Source organism: Phoenix dactylifera, chromosome 4 (assembly GCF_009389715.1).
Source record: "Phoenix dactylifera cultivar Barhee BC4 chromosome 4, palm_55x_up_171113_PBpolish2nd_filt_p, whole genome shotgun sequence".
NCBI classification, from domain to species: Eukaryota; Viridiplantae; Streptophyta; class Magnoliopsida; order Arecales; family Arecaceae; genus Phoenix; species Phoenix dactylifera.
The window spans coordinates 13,929,136-13,941,815 of record NC_052395.1 but is presented as its reverse complement, the minus strand read 5'-3'; the positions used below and the strand labels follow the sequence as shown (position 1 = coordinate 13,941,815).

Sequence of the window (12,680 nt, the reverse complement as noted above, 5' to 3'; positions counted from 1 at the left end):
TGATGCGAATGGAGGTGATGAGATCATCATATTTGATGGTATCATGGTGATCTTATATAGCAATGATCCTAAATCGCCCTTACTCTTCAAAACACCGCCTAACCTAACGATGGAAAATCCATCGTTGAGGCCGGATATCCAAAATCACCCAGGGCAATGATAGTGGGTTGAAATTTGAAGAGACAAACGCCCCTCAAGCAGAAAAGGTTAATATATTAAAATACCTAATATATTATACCAATATTATATATATTATGTTATGTTGATATTATATATGTTGTATTTATAATATATTATATTACTAATAATATTATTATTCACTAATAACTTTAAATTATAATATAAAATAAATTATTATACTTTATACTTGTATTACAAATTTATTTAATATATTACGTCTATTTGCCTTGTTTTTCTAATCAAAATAAATATTGGTATTAAAATAATAACATATTATAATTATAAATAAAAATATTGACTCTATAATAATAATTAATATATTTTTATAGGATTAATAATTTATAGAATTAATATATATTTTTTATAAAATATAATAATAATTAATATATTATTAATATATTATAATATATTTTATTTGATTAATAAATATACTTTATGAAATATATTACGAGCAGTTTTAGTATTATATGATCAATGATCTTGGATCCCCATAAAATACCAAATGGGTTACTCGTCAATATTTGGAGTTCTTTAATTACTAAAACATAATATACCAAATGCAGTAATCTTAAATTATCAGAGATCAGATTAGCACGGGATATAAATTACTAGTAATTTAAGATCACCTCGGTGATTCCATTTGGATCATCATATGCGACCCTAATGTCATCGGGTTGAAATATATCCACACATAACTCGATGCTATAGTACCTAGGCATCAATTACAAATAGCATAAGAGTGAGATCTATCAGTCCCTTCCTAGTTGTAGCTTTCTAACTTAGTCTTTATTATATTATTTTCCTCTGCTTTACTGTGTGTTTTGTGATGGTCACCTAGTCCTTTCTCTCGTGTATGATATGATTAGGGCTATAAACAATGTTAGATTTTGGCCGGGTCCATATTGTATCTGCATGTAAATCTGATTAAAAAGTAATGTGTTTAGATTCGAACTAGGATCCATCAAAATGAGTAGGATTTGGACTCACATCTAAACTCGATTAATAATCGGATTGAAGTTCAAAATTGAGTTGTTTTGATGTTTAAGTTGCACATGATTCTAATGGGCCAACTAGTCAAGGTTACTAATTTCCAACTATGAATGAACCCTTATCATAGTGGTTCTCCATATATGGTAAACTTATGGCAGATTGTAATAAGAAAGGAGCACAATATGAAAATTAAATGACTGAATTTGTAAAAAAAAAATCTGATCAATTTTTAAATGGATTTAAATTTTATATTTATGTTTACTTTGACTAGAATATAATTGAAATCTAAGTGTCAAGTTGAATTTTAGAACTGGAATAGTAGTAGGTGAGAGTTAAGAAGAATATGCATGAGAAAAGGGCGCAAACCCAAAGGTAACTCTCTATTTATAGGTTTAATGAAAATAGGGGGAGACTTGCTTTTTATAAAATTCATTTTTAAAATTTTATAACCCATCACCTTTAGCAAAACAGATATCTGGAAAACAACCAAATAACTATTTTGGTCAACAACTCGCTCATTTTGAGTTTTTTATATACTCATTTTAATAAAACTTGATAACCAAACAAATCCAAGTAAATGAATCAGCACATGAAGCAAATTCTCTTTAAATTCCTATATTTGTATATACTTCATATATGGTCTGCGTATATGTATTTGGGTTCAAAAATTGCTACTTCTAAGTTTGATCCTATAAGAAACCAGATCTTATATAGAGAATCCAACTTTGATTTTGAAAATTTAATTTTTATCCATTCCTGATTATTATAAAATAATCAAGGGAGGTTGTTGAGTTTTTTTTGGGTATTATTTACACCCTTATATATGATAAGTCCTAAATAGTAGTTTCTTTAGGATAAAAAAAAAGTCATGGCATGAAAGAACTTTCGGAGCTGGTTATGTTTGAGGCCAAATCTTTGAAGGACACATTTGATTCTGTTTATAAGGGGTTTGACTGCTGAACTTTCGCTCACATCATTGAACTGAGTGCTTTATCCTTATTTTTTAGTGATACTTGACTATCTTTTGAGGGGTTCAACCACTCTTTCCATATGAACGAGGGGTGGTAGGGGTGTAAATGGTCAGCTCGGACCAAGCCATGAGTGATCCCAACCCAATCTAGTTTTTTTTTTTAGATTCTAATATTTTTATCCAAATCTAACTCAAGAAAAGATCAGGTCGAATCAAGTTTGGTCTATAGTTAAAATTTCTGACACAACGAGTCATTCGGGTTAAGTCGGATTAGTATATAACTTGGTCTCAACCCAAAAAATTCGGATCCAGAATAGATTTGAATCGGATCCGAATCGAAATCAGATTGAATTTCTATACTTGGCATTCAACTAACTCATATTTGGAATTAGTCGAGCTACTGCAACAAACATATAGACAATGCTTTAATAATGAATAAAGAACACAGATATCAAAATATTATTCACTCGTGGAAAGGAACAATGCTTAAGCTCCCAATCAGATTATAAATTATCAAACTTCTCTTTTAAAAAAGGTTGTACTGCTTATGACTTTGCATCCTCATCCCAATCATCAGGCTTCACAACATTTAGGTCTGGAATCTTGGGCTTCTCATCCTAGTCCTCAAGTTTCTTATCGCCCGAATCGGAAATAGTCTTGGAAGGAGTAAGGCCCATTTGGGAGAGTTTTTGGAGGGCCAAAGAGTGTGGCCTTTCAAAAGCACTTTTCGATGAAATAGAAGTATTTGGTAAAAATTTTAAAAAGTTGTTTTAGCTTTTCTAGAAAGCTGAAAACAGTTTTTTGAAAGAAGTTCCATTTTGGAGCTTTTCGGAAAAGCACTTTTAGTCTTCGTCGGAAAGCTTTTTTTTTTGACCAAAATACCCGTGATAAAATATAACAATTGCACAAATTGTCCTTTTACAATTACCTTTATTATTGTATTATACTATAAATATAATATTATATTACATTATATTATAATACATTGATATATTATGTTAAATAATTTAATATTATATTAAATTATTATGCTATAGTATACAATATTATATTACTATATTATAATAATATTATATTATATGATAATAATATTATACTATATTATATATTTATGTATTAATACATATTATATTTTACTATGTTCTGTTGTATAATACTATGCAATGTCCTTTATGGTCATTTTATCATACCAAAAGTACTTTCTCAATTTGTTTACCAAACATATGTTAAAGTGGTACAACACTTTAGAAATATGGTTACCAAGCATCAAACAGCTTTTTATAAAAACTCTACTTTAGAAAGCTTTGTTTCTAAAAGCTCTACTTTTAAAAGCTCTATTGCCAACAACTCTGTCAAATAGGGCCTAAGTGCTGGGCCTGCTGATTCAAAATCATTAGCAGACAAGAAGTTTGCTTTTTTTTCTTTTCCTAACCATCAATCAAAATCCTCAAGTCATTATCAGGTTTCAAAATAGCAATATAGAATGAGAGAGTTGGAGGGAGATGGTGCTCAACAAACTTTCTTGGGATTTTCATGCTTAGGGATGAATGCACCTTATTGATGTACCCACATTTGTCAGGTCCAAACAATAATACAAGGAGCCTTATTATCAAACTTTTTTTTTTTTTTTTGGTATATCGGCAGCTTAACTAGTCTCGCGTGAGCATTGTCGTCAGAGTTAAGGAACAAAATACTCTACAGAGGTGGAGGAATAGATACAAAACAGGTCTAGAAAATCTCTCCAGAATGGTAAGCAACAAAGAAGATGAGCAAATCAGCAGCTCGATTCGCCTCTCGAAACATATGCACAACTTGGTAGGTATCGCACTCCTTCAGCAGCCTCCAGACGTCATCTAGAAGCGGGTGTCGGACACTCCCAACCTCTCTTGTAGAAATTATCAAACTTTTTGGGAGTCCATCTAGCATCTTGACGATGTGGGTACTTTTTAGGCCATAATAATTTACCGAGGTTTCGGTCGGATATCACCGTAAATTATGAAATCTAAAATTTTCTAAAAGTCAAACGGGTCGTATCCAAATTTAGTAATCCAAATTTAACCTAAAAAATAGAATAAATTTAATTTTAAAATTCGACCTAGCCCCTTGAATTTTTTAAACCACTCAGATCACGAGTCTAAGCAGGTTGGGTCGGGCGTCGTTTCAGCCTTAACAGTGGGAAAGCCCAGGAAGTTTAGTTTGCGATTTTATTTATTTTTATTTTTTGAAATTGGAAGTGTATTTATTATTCTATTATGAAAGAATACCAAGAAACATAGTCCTTCCTACTCTACTCGGAGTAGGGTGTCATAATTAGCCGTTAATACACATCACGTGCAATGCACGTGATAGACTCCGGAAGGTCGAATTAGACGGGGGCTGGGAGATTGACGTAGCCACCGTCAGGCTATTTTAGAGAAACCGATACCTTCCTTTCGCTGTTCCCTCTCTCTCGTGCGTTCTAGGGCAAACTCGTTCCCTAGTCGATCCACCGGCTCTCCGCCCCGGTTCCGTTTTCTTGCCTCCGCCTCGCCGATCCATTGCCGACATTCTCTCTTCTCTTTTGTAATTCATGGTAAGGTTTCAATTCTCTCTCTCTCTTTTGTCTTCAGTTTTGGTTAAGATCCGGTTTGTTGCGTTATTTTTCTTGTTTTGATTTGATCTTTCTTTTTTTCTTCAATTTCTGGTGGTCGTTTTGGGGTTTTTAGTTTCAGATCAGATTTCTGGGAAAAATTAGACGAGAATAGGTTTCCCAGTTTCTTTCTGTATAAATAAATTTCTCATCTATCTTGACGATCTAATTATATCGTATATCTTGTTTGTTTTATGGTGTTGTTATGGGATCAATGATATTACATTATTGATTGAGCAACTCATTGTTGACAAAGAAATCTCGCACAATTTTTTTTTCTGTTTTCTTTTTGGTTTTTGCAGAGCGCCCGGGGGGGCGGGGGGTTCGGACAATGGTCCTTAGCATCATACTGCTTGGAATCCCATATGTCTAGAAATTTTAATGTCTGCAATTTGAGCTTGTTTGCTACTTGGATATCGTACAAAGCATGCAGGTCCATGAAAGAACTGTATGCTATCAAATTTACAATAAGTTTAATCATGCAGGCGCTTGTTTCTAAAATATTACGTGGCATATGCTTCAGTAATCATTGGTAATAATGCAACTTTTTTAAAAGAAAAAATTGTCGTGCAGGGTTTGTATCGGAGAGATGAGGAAGATTATGAAGAAGAAGAATATGATGAGTATGAGGAGGAGGCTTCTGAACCAGAGGAAGAACATGAACCAGCAGCTCCAAAGCTAACTATGGAGGAACAAGAATTTCTTAAATTGAGGGCGCAACTAAAAGAGAAGATTAGACAAAGGATGAAGAAACAAAGTGCTAATGCCTCCAGTCATTTATCTCAGTCCCAGGGCAAGAAGAGGACAATAGCAAATGACAAGTGAGTGATGCACGTAACCATGCTCATGTGTTCTTTCAGCTTAGCCTTATGAAAAATTTCTTAGTTGTTTTTTGTGATTAAAGATGAATATCCTTTTCCTTTAATGGCTTGCAAAGGTGTTAGAGTGAATACTTAGATTTAGCCCAAGGACTGCGTAAGGTCAGCTACATAGCCATATGTTGATTTGCCTACTTGTCTGTTTTCTTAGCCCTCCATGCTGAATCCTTAGTCATCCTACTGAGCTCTGTAGTTTCAAACACCGCCTTTGCTTAAGGAACTTCTTTGTGATAGATTTTTACATATATGTACCAGTTGCCTGATTTACATTAGAAGTCTTCTTCAGCTTGTTAAATAATTCATCAGGATTCCGCTTGCAGTCATGTTTGTACATGAGAAGGGTGTGCATGTGTATGCCTTTTGGTCGACAGCTCATTATGGTTAACTAATGATTTGATCATTGAATTGTTAGCTTCCTCTTCATTGTCAGGTCTTTCATGCTTGAGAAGTGCTTACTCTACTCTATTAACTTGTATTGCATAGTTGATGGTATCTTTTAAGTCTTTCAGATCTTTTCTTCTAGATATTTATGGGATATTAGTAACAATTCCTTTCCTAATGTCTTTTGAATGTTCCTGTTTACCATGCTTACTTCTTCATATGCTAAATAACTGCCTTATATCTCTGGCCTTTAATAGAGAACCTATCCCATAAATCTTCTAACATAAGGTGTGGGCTTCTAGAGGATTCTTTTAGGTTCCATACTTCAAAAAATGTGTCCCATTATGTAGCTATCTTCAAGGAGGGAATGCACACATGTTTGACTTTACAATTTACATATAATGTTTTTAACTTCAGGGTATCCATTTAAGCTTCTCCACCTTTGGCCTTTGTTGTCCTTTAGCTCATCGGGTAGCTTGTTGCACTTTAAAATATCAAGTTATTTTTCTGATTATGCTTATGTTGATTACAGTGCTTGCATGCAAGACTGTCACAGGTGGCTGCCTAGGCACTTGGGCAGCCCTATTGCCTAGTGTCTGACACCTTCCTTGCCACTAGGCAGCTCTATCTCCAATTTTATTGAACACTTTAAATTTTGGCCATCTTTATGCATATATTTTATGAAGTGTATTCAATATCTAGTAAATTAATGGGTTTTGAAATTTATTTGTCAGAGAACCTTAATACTATGTTAGTTTAAGATTACGTTAATCCATCTTAGGCCTTCCCTCATTTATCTAATGCAACCATTCATCAAGCTGCAATCTCTGTAGTATACACTCTTTTCATCGTGATTGAATGGTTTGGGGTGACCAACAAAAATTGGGAACAGGTTAGGGCTATTATATTTTTTGATAATTTAATTGTTAGTTTCAGGGAATTTTAATCTCCAGGTGCTTGTCATGATAGTGTTTGAAATAAGGTTTTCTATTTTACAATCACATAATACTAACTTCTGACACCTAATACCAATTAAGTATGAGTAAGATGTTTTTGTTAGATTTATTTTAAATCTTTGGTTAAATGTGGTTGTCTTGCCATATCACCTCCTGTTTTCTTCCAGCTGGATGGCATGCCAAGGGTTGTAGTAGCTGGAACCAAATTTGGGAGAATGTTCATGGCACCTCTTTAATCATCAGCATGAATGTGACATCATAAAGGAAATGGATGAATTTTTTTTCTTTACAGATGGAGGGTGATGGCGTGCCCATTGGAAATATTATTGTTGCTCTGATCCTATATTTAAGACCTATAAATGTGTTATTGGTACTTATTTGCCTATGCCAAAACATACATTTTATGCCAAAACTGCATCTTGTGACCAATTGATGTTTATGCACAGGTCATAATTGTCTTGTATGAAGTACTGTAAAAGTTGCATGGCCTTTGGGTTGATTACACAAGAAAAGGATTCTTATTTCTAAAATTAGTATTGAATTAAACTTGAGAATTACACAGTGGATGAAATTTTCTTTAATGGTCAGTGATGCTTGGTTTGCTTTTGCTTATTATTCATCATCCCTGAACTTGGAATTATTTGATATCTGAGAAGAGTTTGCCAATGCATTGCTTTACTATTTATTTTGAGAGCAAACTTTTCTTGCAGATTTGGCTCCTTTTTTGGCCCTTCTCAGCATGTTATTGCTCCAAGAGTCATTGAAGAGAGCCGTTCGATTCGGGAAACCAAGCATATTGTTTCTAAGGTTTCAAGTTCTTCTAGCGTACGTATCGTGGGATAAAAGTTTCAGAGGTTTCGTATTTTATTACTTGTTATTTCAACTGGACAAGTTTAACATTTTTTTTGTTTCTGCAGAAAAAAAGAGATCCGACATCTTCAGAACCAAAGACATATGTACATCACCAGAAACCAACAGTTGTTAATGAGGTATAGAGGACTTGCACCATTACGAGCCTTTTTTTTATAGTGACATTGCCAAGGTATCATATGTATAATAAGATGTTTGTCTTTTTCAGGTAAAAAAGAAAGCACAGACTCTTAAAGACATGCGGGACTATTCCTTTCTACTGTCAGATGATGCTGATCTTCCTCCTGAAAGGGAGAAGCCTCCTCCACTCAGAAATGTTTCTGTTTCAAAGTGTGGTATGTTCTTCTTGTATTTTACAAGCTTCTAGATTTTGACTTGTAAACTATTAGGCATAGTTGTTCTTTTCATAGAAGATACTTATACAGGTTTCTACTCATGTGGAAGATGGTCGGTCAGCCCAAACACCATCAAGCAGGATACCTAGGAGCAAACCTGTGAGGCCAGCCTCTAATGGCAATGAATTGAAGAAAGCTTCCACCAATCGGCATATGCAGATCAAAGTGGGGTCCGTGAAGGAAGCTCATGTGAGCGGAATCAGGCCAGCTTCAACTGAATCTAGAAAAATGCTGGGTCGTGGTGCTGGAAATGGGTCCGTCCAGACTACAAAGGTTACAAGTACAGGAACTAGAGCTTTGCCCGCCAAGATTCATGCTCAAATTATGGGCACAAATAGACCTCCTATGAAGGCTACCAGTGATCCAAGTTTGAAGAACCCGTCATATACAAAGGTGCAATCTTCTGCCCAAAATCATCATCCTGGTCAGAAAAGAGTGTCCCAAGGACCTGATAACTTAATGACAGTACCCAAACTGCCATTGCATTCTTCAAAATCTCAGGTTTGCTTCTATCTCCCAGCACACAGATACATAGACACACAATAATGCATGCATACTTGATATTTTATATAGTTTGTGTACTGATATGCTGTTGTTGATACCTTCATTTCTTACATTGTGTTTTGATCATGAAGCCTTCCAAGCAAATCCTTTCACGTGGCATCCATAATGCCAGTTCAAAGAAAAGGCCTGCAAAAAGAGACTTAGATGAAGAAGAAGATATTGATGATGTTCGTGGGCTTATTAGAAAAATGTTCAGGTTCGGATTCATTTCTGAACTCTTCATAATTGTTTTCATGTACCTTCTTATCATTTAAAACTGTGAATTATTTCTCTAATATCAATCAGGTATTCTCATATATTCATATTCATATCTATTTTTATTTAGCAGATATAGATATGGATACAAATATTAAGAAATACTAAAACTTGTATCCATTTTGTACTAAATGGTTTCAGACATGGTTCGCCGTATTGGCCCGAACCGGGCGTAGGGCATACCATATCGGTTCGGTACTAGTATCCGGTACGGATAGCGTACCGATACTCGATATGCCGAAAAGACCATATCCTATGCCATACCGACATAGTGCTTGTGTGGCACCGGTATGGGGACTAGTATCGAGACGACGAACCTTAGTTTCAGATATGAATGTGGATATCAGTCATATCCATATTTTTTCTTCACTTTTACAGATATAAATCAGATGTTTCAGGCAAAAATCAACAAGGGCAATAGCATTAGAGCTATACTATTATGAAAGATTAGAAAGTTACCTGAGTTGCAAGTATCAACCGAAAACACGACGCGATACTAATGCAAAAAAGATAATATTACCAATTAATGATCATAACGTACTAAATTAATTGTTAAATAGGCCAGGGAATTTAATGATATAACAACAACAAACAGGTGGGGGGGGGGGAGGAAATCCACGAGCAGAATGTAGAGCTACATTAGCAGCTAGAAAGCTGGCTATCCAAAGTGAACTCAGCCTTCTTGTTTTTACAGCAAACCAAAAATCCTTCTGAGCAAAAGAAGTCGATAGATCAAGGGAAAAGACAAATAAAAGAACATAAAGGTTGAACAGAAATCAGACACTTAAGCCCCATATCATGAATCCAAGAAAAAATTCATATAAGATTCATTGTCTTCACCTATCAAAACAAAATAAAAGTTTAGAGCCTTAACCCAGTGCTGCTAATGTAGCAGCTTCAACAGCAACATTCAAAGGGACAGCAGGGTCCAATCATAAGGATATATTAGAATCATTGTTAAGGATGACCAAGAGGTATTCCTTAAACATTTTGAAGCAAGCCTTATGTGATAGCTTCTTTGTGGAGTAGATCTCCACCAAAAGATGATTTATAACATAAATGTAGGGGACATTTTAGTTCTAGAAGTGGGGCTGGTGAGCGTGGCAGTAGTTAGAGCAGTGAGGTCTGGGTGGTTGGCCTTCTTATTGAGAATGAGGGAGAGAGGACTGAAGAGAACAAAGAACAGAGATAGAGGGATTGGAGGAGGTCAAGCTAGGTAGCAATGGTGCTTGGTGTTAGGAGCTTGTCTCTCACCACTTAGGGTAGAAGAAATGAATATGGGGAGTTCAGTGAAAGAGGTGAGAGAGGACTGAACAGAAGAAAGAACAGATATAGAGGGATTGGAGGTGGTCGAGCTAGACAGCAATGGTGCTTGGTGTTAGGGGCCTGTCTCTCACCGCTTAAGGCAGAAGGAATGAATGTGGGGCAAGGTCAAGGTGTGGTAAGGTCAAGGTCGGGGATTTTGGGGCTTGCAGTCTCGATGTGGAAGGAACTAGGTCAGAGGTTGAGAAGAGAAAGGAGAAGACATCAGTACACGAGAGGGTTCAGAGCCCAGGAAAGTTTTTTTTTCTTTTAAATTTACGTAACTTACCAGAGATCTGGATTTTAATCTGGAAATAAACCTAAAATTCTGGATGTGTCTTTATCTGTTACCAAAGTTTTTCAGAAATCTGTATCCAGGTCTCTATCCAAGATAAGTCGGATATGCATTTTCTATATCCAATCTGATCCGCTTTGGATATGGAATGGTGTTGAACTTTATCCTACCCATTTTCTGCAACAGCTGGTTCAGTAATTTAAGGGAATCATCAGGAGAGAATCATTGACAGAACAATGGCTCGAAATAGAAAATTGAAAAATCTTTCACATGTACCAGAATTTCAGGAAGAATAATGGAATTATCACAAATCCGTGCATATGTTTGGAACCTCCTATAAGAATTCGGTTAATCGTTGCCTTTCTGGATGAGATACTGCCATTTAACACATTACTTATTATGGGGATAAGATTTAAGGAACCATAAAATTAAAAGTTGAACAGGAAATCAGCATTTGGGCTTCTTAGCAAATTCAGAAATTCTTTTAAGAATTGTATAATTGCAGCCGACTCTTCCATACTTACATCAGAATTTAGGATGAATTCCTCAAATCCCTCCTATGTTATGGAAAACTAGATATGTTTGGAATCTCTTGTAAGATTCAGTTTGCCGTTATTGTTGTGGATGAAAAACTGCCATTTGACAATTTAATTGTTATAGGGATAAGATTCAAGTTGAGGAACCACATTAATAGGAAATCAGCATTTGGGCTTATAATGACATTTGCATGTCTATTTTGTATGCAGGTATGATCCTAACAAATATGCTGGGAATGATGAGGACGACAGTGACATGGAGGTCGGTTTTGATCGCATCCAGGAGGAAGAATGGATAAGGTATGGATCTTTTCTCGGCCATAAGAACTTTCTTAAAATCTGTCTGAATGGATCTAATTAAAAGAGAACCTTGCAAGGTGAAGTTAGGGGCCTAACCCAGCTATTTGGGATGTCTGTCTTCATTCTGTTATGCCATTTACATTTTTGGAGAAAGACATATAATAAGGTTGACCTGATAAGACAAATCTCAATGCCATGATGCCTTATTTTTGTTTGGTTCAGGCACTGGCAGAACCAGTGGTGAAGTTTAGAGCCATGTGAATATTCTTAGAGAGACTGCAGTTTCCTCGAGCTAAATTTTTGTTTTAGTGCATGCAGTCTATCTGCATTTTGGATAGAAACTCTCATGTTCTGCTATGTAACAATTTAATGAATTCCTGTGTGCAGTTCCAATATTGGTAGAAGGGAGGATGAAGAGCAGCTTCGCCTCATCGAGCAAGAGGAGAGAGAAGAGAGACGGAGGAAGATGATGAGAAAAAAACCGAAGCTACACTAGTAGTAGTGTAAAGTGAAACATTATCTTTTGTGGTTACTCGGTTGCTCAATTCCGTCATTTGGTACTTGTAAAAGTAATGAGGTATCAAAGACCGAATAGCTTTAGTTGGGTTTATAAATTTTCAATTATGAGAAGATCATTCAATTATCCTGTTGTTTTGTCAGTCATTTTTTTGGTTTAGCATCATTTGAATGTTTTGCAAATGTAACTAATCTGCTCTGGGACCGAAACTTTAATGTGTGGCCTTAGTCTGCTGCTTGTGTCCATGGTATGTTGCTCCATGCCCTTGCTATCTGATCAGTGGGTATTCCGGTTTCTGAGCTCCTTTGGATCTGACGACAAATGTACATCCGAGCATGTTAGAAATTTAATCCTCGACTTGATGCACGGTTATACTCAGTATGTCTATTCTGCTGATGCTAGATCCTGGGTCTTTCAACCTCTGAACTTTGTTTGTAATTTACCCTTTTTTTCACCTTCAATGTTTCGAAATAATGAATACAAATCAAAATTAATAAACTCCAGTAAATTTGACATTCCATTCTGTCTTCCATCTTGTTTATTTACCATCTGAAAACGTTTATCTAGCCCAAGAATTCCTCCCAGGCTACGATGAGACCTCCAAATAGAATCCTGTGTTCTGTTATGACGCTCCCTAACTCTTTCAAAGGTGGATGGAGCCA

At 35.6% G+C, this 12,680-nt stretch overlaps 1 protein-coding gene across 3 annotated transcripts; it reads left to right on the top strand.

The window, feature by feature from the left end:
* The first annotated feature begins 4,543 nt into the window (after positions 1–4,543).
* On the top strand, positions 4,544–12,314 carry LOC103723456 (protein SPT2 homolog). Of its 3 annotated transcripts, none has more exons than XM_008814367.4 (9): positions 4,544–4,712; positions 5,343–5,590; positions 7,695–7,809; positions 7,902–7,973; positions 8,063–8,189; positions 8,299–8,750; positions 8,885–9,009; positions 11,412–11,501; positions 11,889–12,314. In XM_008814367.4, the coding sequence occupies exons 1-9, from the start codon at positions 4,710–4,712 to the stop codon at positions 11,995–11,997; spliced, it is 1,341 nt and encodes a 446-aa protein (XP_008812589.2). In that variant the 5' UTR covers positions 4,544–4,709; the 3' UTR covers positions 11,998–12,314. The 3 variants fall into 3 exon arrangements, with proteins under 3 accessions (XP_008812589.2, XP_008812588.2, XP_008812587.2); XM_008814366.4 differs by lacking the exon at positions 4,544–4,712 and adding an exon at positions 5,114–5,202; XM_008814365.4 differs by lacking the exon at positions 4,544–4,712 and adding an exon at positions 5,182–5,217.
* Positions 12,315–12,680: the final 366 nt, after the last annotated feature.

Excerpts from the sequence above, each read along its gene's own strand:
- LOC103723456 (XM_008814365.4), top strand. The coding sequence starts at position 5,197 with ATGCAGGTCCATGAAAGAACT. Across the intron at positions 7,974-8,062 it reads AACCAACAGTTGTTAATGAG|GTAAAAAAGAAAGCACAGAC; the intron begins GTATAGAGGACT and ends TGTCTTTTTCAG. Across the intron at positions 9,010-11,411 it reads CTTATTAGAAAAATGTTCAG|GTATGATCCTAACAAATATG; the intron begins GTTCGGATTCAT and ends TTTTGTATGCAG.